Source organism: Carya illinoinensis, chromosome 10 (genome assembly GCF_018687715.1).
Source record: "Carya illinoinensis cultivar Pawnee chromosome 10, C.illinoinensisPawnee_v1, whole genome shotgun sequence".
Classification (NCBI taxonomy): Eukaryota; Viridiplantae; Streptophyta; class Magnoliopsida; order Fagales; family Juglandaceae; genus Carya; species Carya illinoinensis.
In genome coordinates, this window is record NC_056761.1 from 19,336,511 (window position 1) to 19,359,562 (window position 23,052).

General features: G+C 37.5%; 2 protein-coding genes and 1 non-coding gene across 11 annotated transcripts in view; 2 read left to right on the forward strand and 1 right to left on the reverse strand.

Annotated features, from left to right (window-relative positions):
- LOC122279326 overlaps positions 1-19,357 on the forward strand; it is a 35,976-nt gene extending 16,619 nt beyond the window's left edge. For 5 of the 8 annotated variants that reach the window (XM_043089892.1, XM_043089895.1, XM_043089891.1 and 2 more), the window contains 2 exons: positions 5,393-5,445; positions 18,970-19,357. In XM_043089892.1, the coding sequence (XP_042945826.1) occupies positions 5,393-5,445; positions 18,970-19,024 (108 nt within the window). In that variant the 3' untranslated portion in view covers positions 19,025-19,357. Of the gene's footprint in view, positions 1-4,744; positions 5,022-5,392; positions 5,446-17,229 lie in introns of those variants that run through there. The other 3 variants (XM_043089898.1, XM_043089896.1, XM_043089897.1) reach the window with 3 other exon arrangements.
- Positions 1,774-1,877, reverse strand: LOC122280202. Its single transcript, XR_006229788.1, has one exon. It is a non-coding gene; the product is annotated as a small nucleolar RNA R71 (small nucleolar RNA).
- A 701-nt stretch (positions 19,358-20,058) lies between the features above and the next one.
- On the forward strand, positions 20,059-22,420 carry LOC122279325. 2 transcript variants are annotated; one of them, XM_043089889.1, is made up of 3 exons: positions 20,059-20,660; positions 21,430-21,503; positions 21,936-22,420. In XM_043089889.1, exons 1-3 carry the CDS (start codon positions 20,433-20,435, stop codon positions 22,033-22,035), a joined length of 402 nt encoding a protein of 133 aa, XP_042945823.1. In that variant the 5' UTR covers positions 20,059-20,432; the 3' UTR covers positions 22,036-22,420. The 2 variants fall into 2 exon arrangements, with proteins under 2 accessions (XP_042945823.1, XP_042945824.1); XM_043089890.1 differs by having other exon boundaries at positions 20,065-20,660; positions 21,433-21,503.
- The last annotated feature ends 632 nt before the right edge of the window (positions 22,421-23,052 follow it).

Sequence of the window (23,052 nt, forward strand, 5' to 3'; positions counted from 1 at the left end):
CTGAGTCAAATTTCCCAAAGAATTGGTAGTAGTGATATGCAAGAAATGGGCACTCTTGGTCAACCAATCAATAATCACCCAAATTGAGTTTTTTCCACTAAGGGGTCCTCGACAAACCCATTACAAAATCCATGGCAACGTCGTCCCACTTCCACTCAGAATAGGGAGAGGTTGAAGTTTACCAGCAGGTCTCTGATGCTCAGCTTTAACTTGACGGCACGTGTCACATCTCTCGATGAATATGGCAATGTCCTTCATCCCTTCCTACCATAAGTTTCTCTTTAAGTCTCGATACATCTTTATACTTCCAGGATGAACTGAATAAGGGGCTGCAAATTTCGGCCATAATTCGTTCCTTAAACTCTGAATCCCAAGGAATCACCCTACGATTCCGAAATTGAAGAATACCGTCTGTATCCAAACTATAATGTACAGGTCCTCTAGATTTTGTGACTCTCTTCCTGATATCTAACAACTTCAGGTCCCTTTTCTGAACAGTTTTCAATTATTCAAAATCAACCACTTGGACATTAAGAACTGAAAATAGCACATTTTCCTGCTGCGAGCTCTTAATAAGAAGTATTCTCATCCCAAAGAGAAGTGAGTCCAACCCTGACGACTCAGCCTCATCCACCAAATGAGATTTCCGACTCAACGCATCTACAACTAAATTCGCCTTCCTTGGATGATACTTGATCTCGCATTGATAGTTGCTAATCAATTTTAACCACTGCCTCTATCTCATATTGAGGTTCTTCTGAGAGAATAAATGCTTCAAGCTTTTATGGTGAGTGTAGACTTCATACACTTCTCCATACAAGTAATGCTGCCAAATTTTAAGGGCAAAAACTACAGCTGCCAGTTCCAAGTCATGCATGAGATAATTCCTCATGATTTTTCAATTGACAGGACACTTAAGCAACAACTCGCCCCTCCTACATGAGAATGGATACTAACCCAAACTTGGATGCATAGCTGAAAACACAAACTACTTGTGTGGCTCTGGAAGTGCCAAAACAGGTGCAGTTTGCAACGTGTGATAAATTTTTTTTTTTATTTTATTTTAGAAATCTTTTGCTATTTTTTTTTATATTCTTTTTGCAGGTACGATTTTTTTTACAGAAAAAAAAAACAGAGCATCCTACCATTTGGTAATCTCGTTTCAAAAAAAAAAAAATTCTTTTACTTTATTGCTTGTTTTGCATTTTATTTTTTTTTATGTTCAATCCTCTATGATGAATGATCTCGTGGCAACGTGATCAAACGGGTAGATTGAGAAGAGAGGAAATCATTTTAAGTGAATTGGTTGATTCTTTGTCAAGTGATTCTAAAAATTCTCAATCTAATACCATGGCTGACAATCGTAGTGTTCATGACGAATTAGAAAATAAAGAGGCACAAAATAATCCGCCAATGAGAACTTTGCGTGAATATTTGCAGCCTAAAAGGACAAGTACTCCATCATGTATGATTTTTCCTACGAATATGGAAAATTTTAATTTAAAACCAAGAGTAATCCAATTATTTTCCAAGTTTCATGGCTTGGATTCAGAAAGTCCTTATTTGCATTTAAAAGAATTTGAAGAGGTTTGTGCAACTTTACAAACTCAAACTATCAATGATGATGTGGTTAGATTAAAGTTGTTTCCTTTCTCTTTAAAAGAAAAAGCTAAAAATTGGTTGAACTCCTTGAGACCAAGATCTATTGGCACTTGGCAAGAAATGCAAAGAGAATTTTTAAAAAAGTTTTTTCCTACTCATAGGACCAACACTCTTCGCAGAAATATTATGAATTTTTCTCAAAAGGAAAATGAAACATTTTTTCAGTGTTGGGAACGTTTTAAAGAATTGTTGCTAACATGCCCACATCATGGTTATGAGACTTGGTGCACAATTAGTTTTTTCTATGAAGGTTTAACATCTCAAATGCATCAATTTGTAGAAATGATGTGTAACGGCGATTTTTTAAATAAAGATCCTGATGACGCTTGGGACTATTTTGACCAGTTAGCTGAAAATGCCCAATCTTGGGATAACACAGATCGTTCTGATCGGTCAAATAAGCCCAAACTTAGTGCCATGTCTCAAGAAGGTATGTATGTTCTTAAAGGAAATGATGATGTAAATGCTAGGATAGCAAGTCTGACAAGAAAAGTCGAAGCCATGGAACTTAGGAAGGTAAACTCGGCTAAGGCCATTGAAAAGGAAGAAGAAAATTGTGGCATTTGTGAGATTAGTGGACACCTAACTCATGATTGTCCAACAATCCCTGCTTTTAAAGAGGTGTTGCACGAACAAGCAAATGCCATGAATTCTTATCGGAGACCATTTTCTTCCCCATATTCGGAAACATATAATCTTGGATGGAGAAATCATCCCAATTTCAGTTGGAGGAATGAGTCCAATATAAATCAAAATCCTCAAGGGCCATCTTCTTCTACTCCTTATGTGCCTCCACATAAGAAAACCCTTGAGGAGATATTACAGACTTTTATGCAGGGGAAAGCCAATATCAACACTCAGACAATGCAGGCCATTACTGAGATGAGAAGTTCTATCAGCGACTTGACCTCTGCATTACATGCTCAAGAAAAGGGTAAGTTTTCTGCTCAACCTCAGCCAAATCCAAAAGGTAAATTTGAGGTAAGAAATTCAAATCCTTCTGATTCAAAATTTGAACATGCAAAGTCCATTACCACTCTACGCAGTGGAAAAATAATTGATAAGAGTATTTCAACAACGAAAGTTGATGAGACCAACAACTCTTTAAATTCTAAGAGTGATGGTGAACTTGAGAAGGTTGAATTAGATGTGCCTGTGAAAGCCCAATACCTGCACCATTTCCCCAAAGATTGCAACATTCTCACAAGTTGGTTCAAAATGCTGACATTCTTGAAATTTTTAAACAAGTAAAAATCAACATTCCTTTATTGGATGCAATCAAACAGATTCCTTCGTATGCTAAATTTTTGAAAGATTTGTGCACAGTAAAGCGTACGATGAAGGTGCAGAAGAAGGCTTTCCTCACTGAGCAGGTAAGCGCCATCCTCCAGAACAATTCTCCACCAAAGTACAAAGACCCTGGTTGTCCAACAATTTCCTGTATTATTGAAAATTTTAAAATTGAAAAAGCTTTACTTGACCTCGGAGCTAGTGTTAACCTCCTACCTTACTCGGTATATGAGCAGTTGGGTCTTGGTGAACTTAAACCCACCAAGGTAACACTCCAACTTGCTGACCGTTCAATTAAAATATCGAGAGGGATAGTTGAGGATGTGCTAGTTCAAGTAGGAAAATTTTATTTTCCAGTGGATTTCATTGTTTTGGACACGGAACCTGTCTTTGATGTTTGCACTCAAATTCCTATAATTTTGGGAAGGCCATTCCTTGCGACCTCAAATGCTTTAATAAATTGTAGGAGTGGTGTGATGGTAATTTCTTTTGGCAACATGACTTTGGAGTTGAATATTTTCAATATTTGTAAACAACCTGGTGATGATGATGATGTGCAGGAAGTGAATTTGATCCAAACTCTTGTTCAAAATAAATTTGATTTGTCAAGTTTTTCTGACCCTCTTGAGGCTTGTTTGGTTCATGGTATAAACTTTGATGATGATTCTGTGCTTGCATCTCTGAATTTTTTGCTATAATCTACTCCTATAATGGACACTGATAAATGGAGAACACGTTTTGAGTAATTACCACCTCACGATGTCGTGTCTCTCCCCTCAAGTGTGCAAACACCAAAACTCGACTTGAAACCTCTACCTATTGATCTCAAATATGCATTTTTAGGCCAAGCAGGGACATTACTAGTGGTCATTTCATCAAGACTGGATGAAATTCAGGAGAAAAAATTAATTGGTGTTCTCATTGAACACAAAGAGGCAATAGGATGGACCATAGCTGATATCAAAGGTATCAGTCCTTTGATTTGTACCCACGGGATTTATCTAGAGGACAATTCTAAACCCTCTAGAGAAATGCAGCGTAGACTGAACCCCAACATGAAAGAAGTTGTCAGAGCAGAGGTGTTAAAACTTCTGGATGTAGGGATCATTTACCCTATTTCTGACAGCAAATGGGTTAGTCCCACGCAGGTGGTACCCAAGAAATCTGGTGTGACTGTAGTTAAGAATGCTAACAATGAATTGATCCCAACTAGAGTTACTACTGGTTGGCGTATGTGCATTGACTACAGAAAACTGAATTCTGTCACTAGAAATGATCATTTTCCCCTATCATTCATGGATCAAATCATTGAACGTGTAGCGGGCCATAAGTTCTATTGCTTCCTAGATGGTTATTCTGGGTATAATCAAATTGAAATTGCTCCTGAAGATTAAGAAAAAGACCACTTTTACATGTCCATTTGGTACCTTTGCATATCGAAGAATGTCATTCGGACTTTGTAATGCTCCTGCTACTTTTCAACGATGCATGATGAGCATATTCAGTGACATGGTAGAGCGTTTCGTTGAAATATTCATGGATGATTTTTCTATTTTTGGTGATTCATTTGATGAATGTTTGACTCATTTGGAAAAAGTGCTGATTAGATGCAAAGAAAAGAATTTGATTTTAAACTGGGAGAAGTGTCATTTTATGGTCACTCAAGGGATTGTTCTTGGTCACATTGTTTCTTCTCAAGGATTTGAGGTAGACAAGGCTAAAATTGAATTAATTTCTAAATTGCCCATCCCAAAGAACATCAGGGATATCAGATCTTTTCTATGTCATGCAGGTTTTTACAGGAGGTTCATTAAGGGCTTCAGCACAATTTCTAGACCTTTGTGCAATTTATTGTCAAAAGAAAATTCTTTTGTGTGGACTGATGATTGTGAGTTAGCTTTTACAAAGCTAAAATGTATGTTGATTTTAGCCCCAATTATGCAATCACCTGATTGGAATTTACCATTTGAGATTATGTGTGATGCTAGTGATTATGCTGTTGGAGCTGTGTTGGGCCAACGTAGGGACAAAAAGCCTTGTGTTATTTATTATGCAAGTAGAACTTTAAACAGTGCTCAAATGAATTATTCAACAACTGAAAAAGAGCTACTTGCAGTAATTTTTGCACTTGACAAATTTCGCTCTTATTTGATTGGATCTCAAATTGTCATCTTTACTGATCATGCTGCGTTAAAGTACCTTTTAGCGAAAAAAGATGCAAAGCCCAGGTTACTTAGATGGATCCTTTTGCTGCAAGAATTTGATTTGATAATCAAAGATAAAAAAGGAGTTGAGAATGTTGTTGTTGATCATCTGTTCAGACTTGTTCTTTCAGATTCCATAGAGACAGTTCCTATTAAAGACACATTTCCAGATGAGCAACTCTTTGGTATATCTCAAGTGCCATGGTACGCTAACATTGCTAATTTTCTTGCTATAGGTGAAATTCCTCACATTTGGACTCAACAAGATAAGAGGAAATTTTTTGTGGAGGTAAGAAAATTCTTTTGGGATGATCCATATCTGTTTAAATATTGCCCAGATCAGATAATTAGACGATGTGTTCCCAATAACGAATTTCAAAGTGTGATATCTTTTTGTCACTCTGGGACATGTGGTGACCATTTTTCTGGAAAGAAAACTGCTATTAAAATTTTGCAATGTGGCTTCTATTGGCCTACCATTTTCAAAGACACCCATGAATTTTGTAAAACCTGTGAGCGTTGTCAAAAGTTGGGAGGGATTACATGCCGGAATATGATGCCATTAAATTCAATCTTGGTTGTTGAAATATTTGATTGTTGGGGCATCGATTTCATGGGACCCTTCCCAGTTTCTTTTGGCAATCTCTATATTTTGGTAGTTGTGTCCAAATGGATTGAGGCTGTTCCATGCAAAAACAATGACCACAAAGTGGTACTGAAATTTCTGAAAGAAAATATTTTATCAAGGTTTGGAACACCTCGAGTCATTATCAGTGATGGGGGCAAATATTTTTGTAATAAGCCTTTCGAGGCCTTAATGCGAAAATATGGTATTACTCATAAGGTTGCTACCCCTTATCATCCACAAACAAGTGGTCAAGTTGAGGTATCTAATCGGGAGATCAAAAAAATTTTGGAAAAGACGGTTAACCCAAACCGCAAAGATTAGTCTTTACGACTAACCGATGCACTTTGGGCGTACCGTACTGCTTTTAAAACCCCGATTGGTATGTCCCCATATCGACTCATTTTTGGAAAGGCATGTCACTTACCTGTGGAATTGGAACACAAAGCTTATTGGGCAATCAAGAAATTTAATTTTGATTTGGATAAAGCTTGCTCTCTTCGTAAGTTTCAGCTTAATGAGTTAGAGGAAATAAGGAATAAAGCTTACGAAAATTCTCGTATTGCCAAGGAGAGAATGAAAATTTTTCATGACAAAAATATTTTTCGAAAATCTTTTGAGCCTTCACAAAAAGTTTTATTGTATAATTCAAGGCTCCATTTGTTTCCTGGCAAACTTCGATCCCGATGGATTGGTCCCTTTGTTGTAAAAACTGTTTATCCTTTTGGGGTCATTGAGATAGAAAATCCAGAGAATGGTAATATTTTTAAGGTTAATGGACAAAGGTTGAAACCATTTTTGGATGATTTTACTCCAGAGATTGAGTCCACTACTCTGGAGGATCCTGTGTATCAGAATTAATTTCTGATTCCTCATTGTATATACCGTATGTGTTTGTTTTGTTTTTCCTTCTTTTGTTTTTTTTTTGTGTTTTTAACTTTGACAGAAATCTACTCCTTGTGTGCACTCAAGTATCTCAGGTGAATTCTTTCCTCTCTGTTTAATCATTTTCGTCTCAATATGTTCTGCAATGTTTATCTTGCTCCAATTCATGCCTGTATAGCATACATCATCAAACATTCAATTACTGAACATTGAGGACAATGTCACATTTAGTTGGGGGGAGGGTTTTCTGTTGAAAATTTCTTAGTACCATATAAAATCTAAAAAAAAAAAAAATTGTGAGGTGCATTGAAACATAAATGATTAACACACTTCTAGCATATTTGTGAAATTTGAGTATTTTGGTGAAGTATTTGAGCGGAATTGTTTTGTGAAGATTTATTTTCAACCTTAAACATAGAACATGACTTATGATGCATCATATTTTGTTGAAGAGTGACTTGAAACACCGGGATGTGATATTTACAAAAATGAGAATTAATATGATTTATATAGAATGAAGAGCAAGTTTTGAAAGAACATTTTACACATGCTTACAGTTGTAGTGTTCCTCATTAATGTTCATTGATTTAACACTGGAGAAGTAAACTGCAGGACTACTGAGCCATGCCAAAAAAAAAAAAAGAGAGAGAGAAAATGAATAAAGACGACTTAGTGAACTTTTCTAAGTAAAAAGGGCTAGAAACAGTTACCCAAGACTTTGGGGGTTGAGTGTCCAACCTTTAAAAACAGAGCTGGCGTGAAAACTGCTAGTCCCTTGGACTTTGAGGTAGTTAGAATCAGCAATGATTAATCTTAAGGTTGAAAAATCCTATGATAAATCATGTTTATTAGTGAGGAACATACAGAGGTTTAGCCACATACACATATCCGAGTTCTAAGACATTTGCCCCAATTCTATGTGAACAATTGTTGAGACTTTCCTTGTAAATATAACTCCTGGTGTTGAATAGTCACGAATCAATTTTTTGTGAGAATTCAGAATTATGTTGGATTGTTTTTGTTTGAATTTCGAGCTTTATGAAATTTTCATCTCAATTAATTTTTCACTATTTTGCTCAAGGATTAGCAAAAAGCTAGTTGGGGGGGTGTGATTGAGCTGAAATATTGCATGTTTTAGCTATTTAAAACCAATGTATTTTAAATTTTTCGTGAAACTATTATTGGTTTTAGATAAAAAAAAAATGATTAATAAGCATAAATACGAGTTGTGATTCTTAATTGATTGATATCATGTTTATGCTTAATTATCATTTAATGAGACAATATTTCCTCACATATATAGTCTGTTTTTGATAATTTATTTTTTTGAGTGTTATTTCTTTCTTCTTATTTTCAGTTTAAATAAAATTCAAAAGAGATCCGGTTGGAACTTATGATAAAAAATGCATACTAATTGAGAGGAAGCTTGGCAATTGAAAAAGAAGACACAAAATGAAGAATCAATGGTTATTTTCTCCCTTTGATCATTCATGATGCATGTGACTCATGGTTGAACAAAACTCACGGAGGCTTGAAATTTTGTTGGTGCAACATTAAAGTCATACAAAGAATTGACATGTGTTGAAAAAAGGAAGGAAGTGAGGTGCCTTAGTGTTGTGCTGGAAAGTAAAGAGAAAGCAACCGGTGGGTGTTTGTATTTTTGCTGCAGCCGATCGGTGCATGAGTTTGGAGCTGGTGAGACGTGTAGAATGAGGGACCAGTTGATGTGTATATTCGGTGCATGACTTGCTGGAGTTGTGCTGGAATGATGGACTAACTGGTGGTTGCAAAGATTGTGTATATTCGGTGCATGATTTGCTGGAATTGTGCTGGTGCATGATCTGCTGAAATTGTGCTGGAAAGAGGGACCGGTGGGTGCAAAAGTTGAAAGAAGAAAGGCTGTGGAATAAAATGATAGGAGAGTGGATGAGTGTGTATGAATTTTCAACAAAGTTAGTGGAAGAGAAAGGGGATTAAAGATGGAAATTCATTGAATAAAGAAAATGGAGTATAAAGCAATGGATGAAGGAGAGGGGAACGTGGAACCGGAATTGAGGAAATTGATTGATTCTTCAAAAGGCAGCTAGTGGAGTAGTTGGCTGGAATTAATTATTCAATGCATGATTTGAGAGGGACCAACCGGTGGGTACAAGATTAGAGAAAACAACCAATTAAATAATTCTTCAAGAGGCAAGTGGATGTTTCGGCTATTGATTTTTTTTGCTATAAATTGAGGTCGGTTGAGGAGTTAAGGGTGCGGACACATTGAGAGAGAAGTGGGGGAAGAGACAAGGAGAGAGGGAAGAAAGGAGTTGAAAGCAATTGGTGGGTGTAGAGTGAAAGGGATAGGTGGGGAGTTGAGAGAATTGGAGAGAGGAGTAGGTGCAGAATTTTCAACCAAGTGAGATAGGAATTGGCTGAGTTTGAATCCGTCGGTCCTAAGCAAACAAAAAGAGAGAAAAGTCATGAGAGAATAGGAGAGAGCAAGTCGGTTTCTTAGTCTTTATTGGTTGGAATAAATTCATGTGTTGGAATTAAATAGAGGGGGGACTTGTGAGTGGAGAAAGGAACATGATTGATGCTTGAGTTTAACGTGGACTTGAAGTGGTTGGAGTTTTATTTTTTTTTTGCTTCTTCATGTTTTTTCGTTTGGCATATGGTGGGGCTGCAACTTCTTCTTGATGAATTTCTTTTAATTTCAATTTCTATTTTATTGTGAGCTTTATTCCTCTGTATCAATTGGATTTCAGATTTTGTTGTTTCTAAGTTATTGCTTAGTATTTCTTGTGTTAGTTATTTAATGGAGAATGCTTATGTGATTTCTATAGTGTTTGTAATGAATATGTTTGGCTAAATTTTCATACTAAGGTTAAAGGTGAAGTTTAATGATTTAAATATTATTTCCGAATCTACGTAAAATCTATTCTGCGAGCTTGATTGATTGAAAGATTTTATTTGGATAATTTGATTATCTATATACTTGTCTTGGTTCATTGTGATTTCCGAATACAGTGAATGCTTGAGGAATCCCTGTGGTATTCAAATAGATTTGTAAACGTTTTAATCATCAATCGTTCACGCTCAATCATAAGCGTCTGTTTTTCTCGATCTTAAATGCTAAATCTACCAATTAAACAGAATCATTATTCTAGTTTAATTGAAGTAAATCGATCGGAAACAATATCATAAATTATTAGACGGATCCTCGAAGCCTTAGTCTTTTTCCATTCATTTTATCAATCTTCATTTGATTGCACATTTCTTTTCGTAATTTTGTTTCATTGTCTGAATTTATTTTATTTATCACAAAAGTCAATCCCTGTGGATTCTTTTTTTTTTTTTTTTTTTTGAAAGGATCAACTGCATTTCATTAGAGTAAATGCTGGATACATGGAGGGTAATCCTCCAGAAGGATACAATCCTCTGAACAATTCAGAGCAAACTTTGCTAGAGTATGGGCAATTACATTCAACTCTCTAGGAACATGATGAATTGACCACTCTTGGAACCTTGACAACAAGGACTTGACATCTCTAACTACCATACCAACAGCACTCCAGTTTTCTTCCGCGTCTTGGACAGCCTGAACCACATTGAGAGCATCACCTTCTAAGACAATATGAGTTAAACCCAGTTCAGCACACAAAGTGGTGGCTTTTAGTGCTGCTGCCGCCTCCCCAAGCAAAGGATCAGGGGTTAGATTGATGGAAGAACAGAGAGAGGCCGTGACCAAGCCTTCTGAGTCTCTTACAATCACCCCAATTCCAACCCTGGAACTACCCTTATCAATGGCTGCATCCCAATTGGCTTTGAAGAAAGCTGGTTGAGGAGCAGACCAAATGGATCCAGACACCACCTGGTGTTTAACCTGCCTTACCCCACTGTCCACCCAAGAATCAATGGCTTCCATCTCAGCATGAACCTGCTGTGACACCTGAGAAGGGGATTGAAATTTATCCTCAAAGATCCAAATGTTTCTCCTTTGCCACACTGCCTTAGCTGTTACTGCAATTTCTGTCAATTCTCTCTTGGATAACTGGTTCCATAGTGGCATTAGGATTTCTCTGAATGAGACATTCAGGACATCTAGCTTCTGAATCCTTCTTGAGCTTTTTGACCACACGTCTTGAGCTGCTGCACAAGTCCAGAGAGCATGTGAGACTGATTCAGGATACTTGAGACATATTGGGCATGCAGGGGACTTCAACACCTTTTTCTTAAACAGATTCGAATTCGTAGCTAGGGACTCCCTTACAGCCCTCCACAGAAAGCTTTTGGTGGCTTGAGGAGCTTGGAGGCCCCATATCTTGTTCCAAAAACCTGAAGAGCATTGTTTTTCTGAGGGTTGGCCTTTGCTTTCTTCTCTGATGGAGCCTTGTAAGTGGTAAGCACTTCTAACTGTGAACCTCCCATTTCTTGAGCATCTCCAGGTCAAAACATCTTGGTTCCTGCATGGGCTAAGGGTCATCTTGTAAATTGAGCTTGCCTCAGTCTCTGAAAAAATAGCTTGGATGAGAGGTAGATCCCACTGCATTGTATCACTGTTAATAAGTTCAGAAACTGTTGCATCGGCATTGAGGATGGAAATAGGAGATTGCACTCTATAGGTTGAGGGGCATGGGAGCCACTTATCCTGCCAAATCTTCACATGCTGTCCATTCCCTATCCGCCACATGAGTCCCTCCTTGAGAACTGATCTTGCTGAGAGGAAGCTCCTCCAAACAAATGAATCACTAGCTTTTGGTTTGACTGAGAGGAACTCTGAATTCAGATAGTATTTAGCCTTAAGGATCTGAGCTACAAGGGATGATGGATTTTTGATGATCCTCCATCCTTGCTTGGCCAATAAAGTAAGATTAAAAAACTCAAAATCCCTAAAGCCTAGACCCCCTTCCTTCTTTGGTTTTCCAAGGGCCTGCCAGCTCAGCCAGTGTATTTTCGACCTGTTCTCTTTCTGACCCCACCAAAAGGACTGCAACAACTGGTTGAGACCTCTTATAATAGACTTGGGAAGTTTAAAGATACCCATGCTATAGGTTGGGATTGACTGCAATACCGACTTTAACAAGGTCTCTTTACCAGCTTGGGATAGCACACCAGTCTTCCAATTTGCCATTTTTGATTTGACTCTATCTAGCAGTGAACTGAAGGCTTTTGTTTTTTGTCTTCCAATATAGGATGGTAAACCCAAGTACTTATCAAAAGCACCAGAGGCTCTAATCCCTGCTTGTTGGAGGATGGTTTGTTGCACCTCTCTCTTAGTGTTATTGCTGAAAAATATAGAGGTTTTGTCCAAGTTCAATCTTTGACCAGAAGCTTGTTCATACTTGCTCAGGACTTGCTGTAGTCTACTCCACTCTGCTGGGTTTGACTTGCAGAAGACCAGGCTATCATCTGCAAATAGAAGGTGGGTAACATGTAGACCCCCTCTGATTGCTGGGATCCCAGAAACAAGGCCTTGCATTTCAGCTTGGTTGAGGCTGTGGGTTAAAAATTCTGAGCAGATGATAAAGAGGTAGGGAGATAGAGGGTCTCCCTGTCTGATACCTCTAGAGGGTGAGAAAGGTTCCTGAGGGCATCCATTGACTAGCAGTGAATAACTGACAGTCGATACACATTCCATCACCAAGCTTATCCATCTATCAGCAAATCCCATCTTTTCCATGATTCTTTGCATAAAAACCCACTCCACACGATCATAGGCCTTACTCATATCAAGTTTTAAGGCCATAAAACCATTCATCTTCCCTCTTAATCTGGTTTGCATAGTGTGCAACAGTTCATAGGCAATAACTACATTATCTGAGATTAGTCGCCCTGGGACAAAAGCACTCTGAGTTGGGGAGATTATGTTAGGCAGGATGAGTTTGAGCCTATTAGCAATAGTTTTAGAGATGATCTTGTATAAAACATTGCATAGGCTGATGGGTCTATAATCTGTTACTGCTTGAGGGGATTTCTTTTTTGGGATCAGAGTTATATAGGTCTGATTGAGCTCACCAATACCCTTTCTATCGTTGAGTGCCTCAAGGACTGCTTCTGTGACCTTCTTACCTACAGTGTCCCAATGATTCTGGTAGAAGGCAGTTGGGAAGCCATCTGGGCCAGGGGATCCCATTGGGTTCATGCCTTTAACAGCTGTGATTACTTCATTTTCTGTAAACTCCCGAGTCAATACAACATTCATATCTTCACTGACTGAAGGCTGAAAAGACTGCAAAGCAGCCTCTATATTAGATGGTTCAGAGGTGGTAAAAAGATTCTGGTAGAAGAGGAGGAAAGTTTTGGCCACTTGTTGCTGGTTATAAGCTAACACCCCTTCCTCATTGGCAACCTTTTTAATAGAGTTTACTTGTCTTCTTTGAGTAGCACATTTATGGAAGAAATTGGTGTTTCTATCCCCATCTTTCAACCACTTTTGTTTGGCTCTTTGTCTCCACTTCAGCTCTTCCTCTTCCAAAAGTCCATCTAGTTCTCTCTGAGCAGCTTTAATATGGCAACTATGATGGCCTAGATCAGATTCTTGTAGCTGTCTTAAGGCTTCTCTTTTTTGAGTTAGAAGCTTCTTATGGTTTCTAAAAGCCTCTTTGCTCCAGAACTTGAGTTTGTTCCTGCATACTTCCATTACTTTCCTAACAGCTGTTATCTTCATTCTTGCAGGGAAATTCTGTTTCCACACAGCTTGCACCAGATCACTACAACCCTCTCTCTTTTCCCAAGCTACTTCATACCTGAATATCTTCTGTTTTGGGACAACTTCTTGGTCAGGGTTCTCACACACTACCAATAGAGGATTATGGTCTGAGCATTGGCCTGGGAGTACATATGTCTGGTTAATAGCATAGGTGTTAAGCCAATCCTCATTTACTACTGCTCTATCCAGTCTAGATTTAGTGAAGCCATCACCCTCCCTTTTATTACACCAGGTATACTTGGATCCAATATAGCCAATATCCTTCAAACCACAATCAGATAGGGCCACTCTGAAATCCTCCATTTGTTGGAAGGGTCGAGCATTAGAGCCAATTTGTTCTTCTTGTAAGAGGATCTCGTTAAAATCTCCTACACACAGCCAAGGGTTGTTGATATTGGTATGGATTAGCCTCAGGCGCCAAAAACTTGTTGCGACTAAACTTTGACTCAAATTAATGAATCAAAAATCTAGTGCAGTTTTACTTGCAAGTATACAGGTGTTGTAGTATCTTACAGGATCGAATCCACAGGGATTGACTTTTGTGATAAATAAAATAAATTCAGACAATGAAACAAAATTACGAAAAGAAACGTGCAATCAAATGAAGATTGATAAAATGAATGGAAAAAGACTAAGGTTTCGAGGATCCGTCTAATAATTTATGATATTGTTTCCGATCGATTTACTTCAATTAAACTAGAATAATGATTCCGTTTAATTGGTAGATTTAGCATTTAAGATCGAGAAAAACAGACGCTTATGATTGAGCGTGAACGATTGATGATTAAAACATTTACAAATCTATTTGAATACCACAGGGATTCCTCAAGCATTCACTGTATTCGGAAATCACAATGAACCAAGACAAGTATATAGATAATCAAATTATCCAAATAAAATCTTTCAATCAATCAAGCTCGCAAAATAGATTTTACGTAGATTCGGAAACAATATTTAAATCATTAAACTTCATCTCTAACCTTAGTATGAAAATTTAGCCAAACATATTCATTACAAACACTATAGAAATCACATAAGCATTCTCCATTAAATAACTAACACAAGAAATACTAAGCAATAACTTAGAAACAACAAAATCTGAAATCCAATTGATACAGAGGAATAAAGCTCACAATAAAATAGAAATTGAAATTAAAAGATATTCATCAAGAAGAAGTTGTAGCCCCACCATATGCCAAACGAAAAAACATGAAGAAGCAAAAAAAAAATAAAACTCCAACCACTTCAAGTCCACATTAAACTCAAGCATCAATCATGTTCCTTTCTCCACTCACAAGTCCCCCCTCTATTTAATTCCAACACATGAATTTATTCCAACCAATAAAGACTAAGAAACCGACTTGCTCTCTCCTATTCTCTCATGACTTTTCTCTCTTTTTGTTTGCTTAGGACCGACGGATTCAAACTCAGCCAATTCCTATCTCACTTGGTTGAAAATTCTGCACCTACTCCTCTCTCCAATTCTCTCAACTCCCCACCTATCCCTTTCACTCTACACCCACCAATTGCTTTCAACTCCTTTCTTCCCTCTCTCCTTGTCTCTTCCCCCACTTCTCTCTCAATGTGTCCGCACCCTTAACTCCTCAACCGACCTCAATTTATAGCAAAAAAAATCAATAGCCGAAACATCCACTTACCTCTTGAAGAATTATTTAATTGGTTGTTTTCTCTAATCTTGCACCCACCGGTTGGTCCCTCTCAAATCATGCATTGAATAATTAATCCCAGCCAACTACTCCACTAGCTGCCTTTTGAAGAATCAATCAATTTCCTCAATTCCGGTTCCACGTTCCCCTCTCTTTCATCCATTGCTTTATACTCCATTTTCTTTATTCAATGAATTTCCATCTTTAATCCCCTTTCTCTTCCACTAACTTTGTTGAAAATTCATACACACTCATCTACTCTCCTATCATTTTATTCCACAGCCTTTCTTCTTTCAACTTTTGCACCCACCGGTCCCTCTTTCCAGCACAATTTCAGCAGATCATGCACCAGCACAATTCCAGCAAATCATGCACCGAATATACACAATCTTTGCACCCACCAGTTAGTCCATCATTCCAGCACAACTCCAGCAAGTCATGCACCGAATATACACAACAACTGGTCCCTCATTCTACACGTCTCACCAGCTCCAAACTCATGCACCGATCGGCTGCAGCAAAAATACAAACACCCACCGGTTGCTTTCTCTTTACTTTCCAGCACAACACTAAGGCACCTCACTTCCTTCCTTTTTTCAGCACATGTCAATTCTTTGTATGACTTTAATGTTGCACCACCAAAATTTCAAGCCTCCGTGAGTTTTGTTCAACCATGAGTCACATGCATCATGAATGATCAAAGGGAGAAAATAACCATTGATTCTTCATTTTGTGTCTTCTTTTTCAGTTGCCAAGCTTCCTCTCAATTAGTATGCATTTTTGATCATAAGTTCCAACCGGATCTCTTTTGAATTTTATTTAAACTGAAAATAAGAAGAAAGAAATAACACTCAAAAAAATAAATTATCAAAAACAGACTATATATGTGAGGAAATATTGTCTCATTAAATGATAATTAAGCATAAACATGATATCAATCAATTAAGAATCACAACTCGTATTTATGCTTATTAATCATTTTTTTTTTTATCTAAAACCAATAATAGTGTCACGAAAAATTTAAAATACATTGGTTTTAAATAGCTAAAACATGCAATATTTCAGCTCAATCACAGTTGTTAGCCTCTACTTCAACTCTTGAAAACTTCTCTCGCACCTGTCTATCCAAACAAACTCAGTATTTTTCCTAGTCAAAGCAGTAAGAGGTTCGGATAATCAAGAAAATCCTTCCACAAATCTTCGATAATACTTGACAAGTCCCAAGAAACTCCAAATCTCATGCACCGTCGAAGGATGCACAGCTTCCACCTTATTAGGATCTACGGCCACACCAACTCGGGAAATCATGTCCAAGAAATCTAACTTTTTCCAACCAGAATTCACAATCCTTATTCTTAACAAACAACACCAGCACTCCCCAAGGTGTACTAGGCTGAATAAACCCCTACCAATTTTTGAAACTAAGTTTTCAACTCTTGCAACTAGGCCTGTGTCATACGGTAGAGAGCCTTGTGTACAGGAGTCTCTGTAGGTTCCAAATCAATAGCAAACTCCAACTTGCGAACTGGAGGCAACCCAGACAAATCATCCACGAATACATCAGGTAATTCTTCCACAACTGGGATTTCAACTATAGACTTCTTCTCAGATGGCGTAGACACCACTCGAACCAAAAAGGCGTCTGCCCTACTAGCTATGTCTCTTTGCTTGAATTGCAGATATAACTGCCGATCTTGCCTTCAACTTGCTTCCCACAAACTCCAATTGATGCTTGCAGAATACCGATACAACCAATCCATTCCAAGAATAATGTCGAATCTGAGTAATTTGAACACAATCAAATCCCCCTCAACTATTCTTCCACTAAAATCCAAAGGACAACCTAAGGCGACTTTGGAGTTTGTGGGCATCCTGTGGGTTAGGGGCCCACCACGCTTTTGTGTGCAGCTCTGATCTTGTGGCGCCCCTGACTCCCATGTATGTAAAGGCGGGGGAGCCACGAGTGATATCAGAGCGGTTTGGCTATGGGTAAAACCACGTCTCGTATGCCTAGTACTAGAATTTTTTAAAGCTTTAATTTGAAATTGTTTTGAAATTATTTTATTTGAATTATGTTATGTTATTTTATTTTCTTTGCTTTATTTTATTTTATGTCGTTTTGTTTTATTTTAAGTTATTTTATTATATTATATTGCATTTTATTTTGAGTTAAAAATGAGGTTAAGGGTTACGCTATGGCAGGAAGATGGTATGACCGAGAAGGCCGACTGGTGAACTTGAGGATGAGTTGCCGCAAGGCGATGTGAACTCCGCCATGCCCAGGGCATTAAATTGGATGACAGAGTTCCTTTAACAGGATTTTCGGCCGCCATAAGGAGATTAGAATAGGGTGGTCTGAGCCGGGAGCACCTATGAGTACTTTTTAGCGCATATGACCCGTCTTCACGGTTGAAGAGGATTAACTTTGGGCTGGGAGGTGGATTGAAGATATAGAAAGGACATTCGAAGTTTGTGGTTGCATGGACGCCCAGAAGGTGTTGTATGTGAGTTAGCCGTTGCAAGGTGAAGCAGCTGCTCGGTGGAAGACCAAGCAGGAACTCTTGGGAATTGAGTTGGGATCGTTTGTAGCTGTGTCTTGGCAGCGCTTCAAGAAAGAGTTCGATGACCATTTCTTCCCTGTTTCTGTGAGGCGACAGAAAGCATGGGAATTCAATAACTTGGTTCTAGGAGCTATGACTGTCAAGCAGTATGCCCGGAAGTTTATGGAGGTCGGGCGATTTGCAACCCATCTAATAGCCACTGAGGAGATGCGCGCAGAACATTTTCAAGAAGGGTTGCGCCAACAGATTTGTAAACAGGTTGCTTGCTTGCAAATCCAAAATTTTCAGAGGTTGGTCGAGTTGGCCACTATTGTTGAGTGAGAAAATAGTTTTGAGGTAGGCTCCTCTTCGGGTAAGAAGAGGCAGAATTTTGCTAGAGAATGAAGTAGTTCCAGGTCGCCATAAAAGACAAGAATTTTTGGTGCTCCTCTAAGAAACGATGCCATAAAAAAAACAAGGGGATGGAAGACAAGGTTTTTTGGTGCTCCTCTCAGGCTTAAATTTTTTTTCAGCATTCTTTGACATTGTGTATTCCACCCTTTAATCAAGGGGATGGAAGACAAGATTTTTTGGTGCCCCTCTAAGAAACGAATATTTATAGTCCGCTCTTCATACCAAGCCATGACCATGCGCAACACGAATCCATTCTTATGGAAGAGCAATTGGAAGACAAAGGCACCTCTAAATGTAGCATTTTTTATATGGACGGCTTCTTTGGAGAAGATCCTCACCTCACTCTAGACAACTTAAAAAAACATCGAATCATGATCATGGATTGGTGTTATATGTGCAAGAAGGGCGTACAGTCCGTGGACCATCTACTATTTCATTGTAAGGTTGGCATGACTTTGTAGAATGAAGTCTTCGCTCAGTTGGGACTAGCTTGGGTGATGCAGAGAAGGGTAAGCAACCTCCTTGCTTCTTGGAGAGGCATTCAGCAACTCTGAAATTGCATCAATATGTAAAATGGTCCCGATGTGACCATGGTGGTGCATTTGGAGAGAGATGAATGAAAGAAGCTTTGAAGATTAAGAGCAGTCAATGGTTGAGCTTAGAAACTTAGTTTTTAATAATTTATTCCATTGGTAGATTGTAATTGATTTTTGTGGCATGACTTTTTATGAATTCTTTGTACCACTAAACTAGCACTCTTAGGTGTTGCTCTTGTATATGTCCGGTATACTTGGGCTTTTGTGTACTCTTTTGATCAATAAAAATTTGTTTAACAATCAAAAAACAAATATGGTTGCTGATTTTTATGTTAATCCACATCATTTTTTATTATAGGTAACAAATGAATGTTTAAGCCTTAAAGAATATCCGCATCATTTTCTGCTGTAGTGAGCTTGATTTCCTTTTTTGTTTTCATTTTTTTTCACAGAGAGAGAGACTGGAGAAGGAAGCGGAAATCAAGAGAGTCCGGGAGGAGCTATTGAAACAAGCCAAACATAGGGACTCTCTATTGTGACCGCATTGTGTTTTGCTGCGGGTGTTGTTTTCTCTAAATTCCTCTCATTATTTTTACTTGAATTGTCTAGGGCTGTATGGTTAGCAAACATAACAACAAACTTCATCTGTTTCATGCTGATGAGTTTTCCGTTTCAAATTTTATTTTTACTTGCTTTATGAACCAGCGCATTTGTATCTGCCTGCACCTGTTGGAATGTTAAGTGAAGTTGGTTTTAATAAGACTGTTGCATCTTCTATGAGTTGTTTTGATGTAATAGAAGCAGTAATTGAAATTAAGAGAAACTGCATTTTTGCTTGAATACGTTGCCTTGTTGATTACGTTAGAGGTAAACTGTGAACTGTTGTTGAGAAAGTAGGGCAGGATTTTGTCTCACTAGCTTGCTTTTTTCCGTCTTGTGATTGCAAATTATCATGTTTAGTGAAAAACAAATGTCTATAATCAACGATTGTTCGGTGAGCTGAATATACATGTTTTTGTCCGACTGTCAAAACCTTATTGAATGTATGCATGTGAGTTTCTTCCCGGTGATCTTTTTATATATCCACGCAGTATATTGTAGCAGATTAAGCAGAGTTGGGGCAATTCTTCCACAAGTTTGCAAAATAACATCCACTTGTTTTAATTTTAAATTGATAATGCAAGTATTTGATAGATGCCCTGTTTAGATCTTTCATGCGCAGCCTCGTTTTTTTTTTTTTTGACTAATTCTACATACAACCGTGAAATGCATAAAAGCTGAATAATCGTTTTAAAAAAGAGTGTGGTCTATTATTAAAAAATTATTTTTTTTCATGTAGACCTTATGTTTTATTTACTTTTTTCAAAGTTATTATGTGATGGTTGTACAATTCAGGTTGTAAATATATTTTCTTTTTTTTTATTTCAAACTAAAGATTCTTTTCTATGAATAATGAGTTGATTCATCAGCTAGTTCCCTAGCAGTGCAGCATATCTGGTCCAATGCTGTCAATAGGACCTTTTTTGCAAGTAAAAATATTAGTATTAGGGAGAAACTTTCATATACGAGTTGTATAGAAAAAATTATTCTCCATAAATAGTCATCCCAATTACAATAAATCCAAAAAATCTGGAAATTTCAAGACTACTTCCATATAAAGGCGTAAGAAAAATAGTGTTGGGTCATATCAATGCCAGAGGTGACTACTGGAATAGGGTATATTCATCCTCGAAACCATATATTTACAGATGCCCCTTGCTATATACATTTTGGCTGAATTTTGCTCTACCTTAAATGGTATTAAAAATTGGTGCTACTATGCCACCTGTTAGTGCCGCCTGCATTTGATCGCCTGACGTGTCATGTCAAATAAAAATAAAAAACACATGAAAGAAAAGGAGCTGAATCTTGCGGGATGTTTTCAAAACACATTTGGTGTGTTCATCAGAGACTCTCCCATTGCCCTCCCTCCGCTCGACGTCCCGTTGCCGTCCAGTCACTGAACACCACTCCCTCCTCCACAAGCGCCTTTTGTTGCCGAACATTGGCTCGCTCCTCCACGAGGACCATCCCGCAGCATAGAGCTCCCATAAGTGACATTCTCGCGGCAGCTGAGCTTCTAACCACCCTGAAATCCCATATGGTGACATTCCCCCCTTCATTGTTCGTTTATTCTTCATATGTTTTTTATGGTTTCGTTTGCTAGCATTTTCGTGGTGGTTTCATTGGCTGTCTAGATTTGAAAACGAGGACATTTTTTGTGGTAAAATCACTACCAGTAGCCTTGTTGCCCCTTTCGGTAATTCTATTTTTGCCTTGTCTCAGTTGGTAGTATGTGCATAAGCATTTCTCTTGCAATTCTGATTTTAGTTTCGAATATGACTTTTTTTCTTTTGTTTACTGGATAAAGTGAAGATGCTTGATAACTTTTTTTGGATGTAGGGATACTGATTTTGCCAATTCAAAATTTTGTGGATCTAAAGAAGTATTAAACAAATAACTATAGGCTGTAAAGACGAGCATTTTTCAACCAGTTTTGCCTAATATTGCATTTTTGCAAGAGGTGGGAACTTTGCAGATTTTAATAAAACTATGTCGTTCAATCAGCATTAGTATTGGAAACAATTAGGCCCAGTTATGAAAATTTTTAGTTATTTTATTGTTTTCTTTGTATTTGTCCCTTTGACATACGTATTTCTTTGGTCGTCCCACCACATTCTGTTATGATCATCAACCTTGTCGGTGCATATTAACCTTTCTTTGATTTGGTTGCTAGATTGGGATTAGTAAATATTCTAGGAATTAACTTGCATAAATTCGGTTCTTTGCTGGCATTATATCATGCAGGGTGTTACTCTATGGACAACAAATTTCAATACTCAATCATTCATTTATGTCTGTGTCCAAATCAGCAGAGTAATTATACGAACAAGAAAAGCAGAGACCAACCAGTTGCTTCATTAGGGTCTTCTTGTTATATTAATAGGTGAGAAGATTTAATTGCAAAATACACCAAAAACTCCTTGTTCTCAGTACTTTAGTCGCACGATTCTCATATAGCGTTTTATTTTATACCACGGTGCTGCATCTCAAATGCTGCAAAAAACTCACCCCAAAGGCATGCCTGTCAGCCATATGATATGATGCCCCACTGTCAAGGATCAACTGCATATATATATATATATATTTTAAGTAGGATCAGATGCATATATATATATATATATATATATGTGCAAAAAGTGATCGAAAGATAGAATTAAAACTTTTGTAAAGAATGCAGCTGGGTTCGGATTATCATGAAGTAAAAAGCTGGGGAGTTCTAGAAACTATTGGGTGAAATTTTCTCTTCTTGCCCCCATATCTTATTCTCGTTGATGGTCTTGTTTGCCAAAATTTAAGTGAGGATTGATTTTTGCAGGTTGGGAAGTCTTGTAGATATTTCTGTTGGTATGACCCTGAAATACCATCATATTGCCAAAAAACTATCAAACGATTATTGCACTCAATTGATAGATTAAAAGCTGGAGTTGACAAGATCTAAGCAACAATGGATATCCAAACCTTGAATCATTGACTAGAAAAAAGGTCGAGAGGCACAAGAGGCAACTACTGAAAGTTACCTATATTCTAACAATTTCATTATCGTGGGGTTTTTTTTTTTTTTTTTTTTTTTGGGTTACTTATATCCACTTGGGTTCTATTCAAAGGAAAATGTTAGTCATATCGATGTTTTAATAGACATAGTAAACTTGGAAAGTCTATATGTATGTAGAAGCTCTTTGTATTTGTTAAGACTTTGAATATTCTCATGTATAAGTTTCCAAGATGGATGGACTTGAATATCTTGGAAATCTTGTGCCGTTTTTTCTATCAATGATGGATGGATTTGAATATCCTGGAAAATATGTATATTTATCTTTTGGAATATTGAACAACAACAGATATTACTTAATTAAATCAATCAAAGAACATTGATCATTTCAAAGCCCCCTTTACAACAAAGGATTCAAAACACTTTCATCAAAGTGTTTAGCATCACAACAAAGGCCCAACAACATATAAGTGTTCAAAACAAGGAATCTACACAACCCTTTATGCTTAGCATACTTCATATAGTAAGATCATCTCTTTGACTAATCTTCCCATCATATCTTTGTCTAGAATTCTGATGCTAGACAGGATAGCGATTATTTTGCAGGCTAGTCTCAATTGATAATTCACAAGGAATAACACAAGAGAATCGCCCAAAAAAACATAGAGAAACACATCTGCTGTCAATTTATAATTATAAAATCAAAAAATCTGCAAATCAGCCCACAAGCTGGGCTGTATAGTTGAAAGTCGCCATAATCAGAATTTTACCGAAAATAGCAAAATTCTAATAATCATGCCAAAATTAAATACGTAACAAAAGAAGTAATCTGCAAAAAAATTGGCCCAAATTGAGTTCAGAATTACTTCCTAAATGATAAATGAAATATTACCATAAAATGAAAAAAAATAACTAAAAATGGGGATTTGGAAGGAAAAATAGT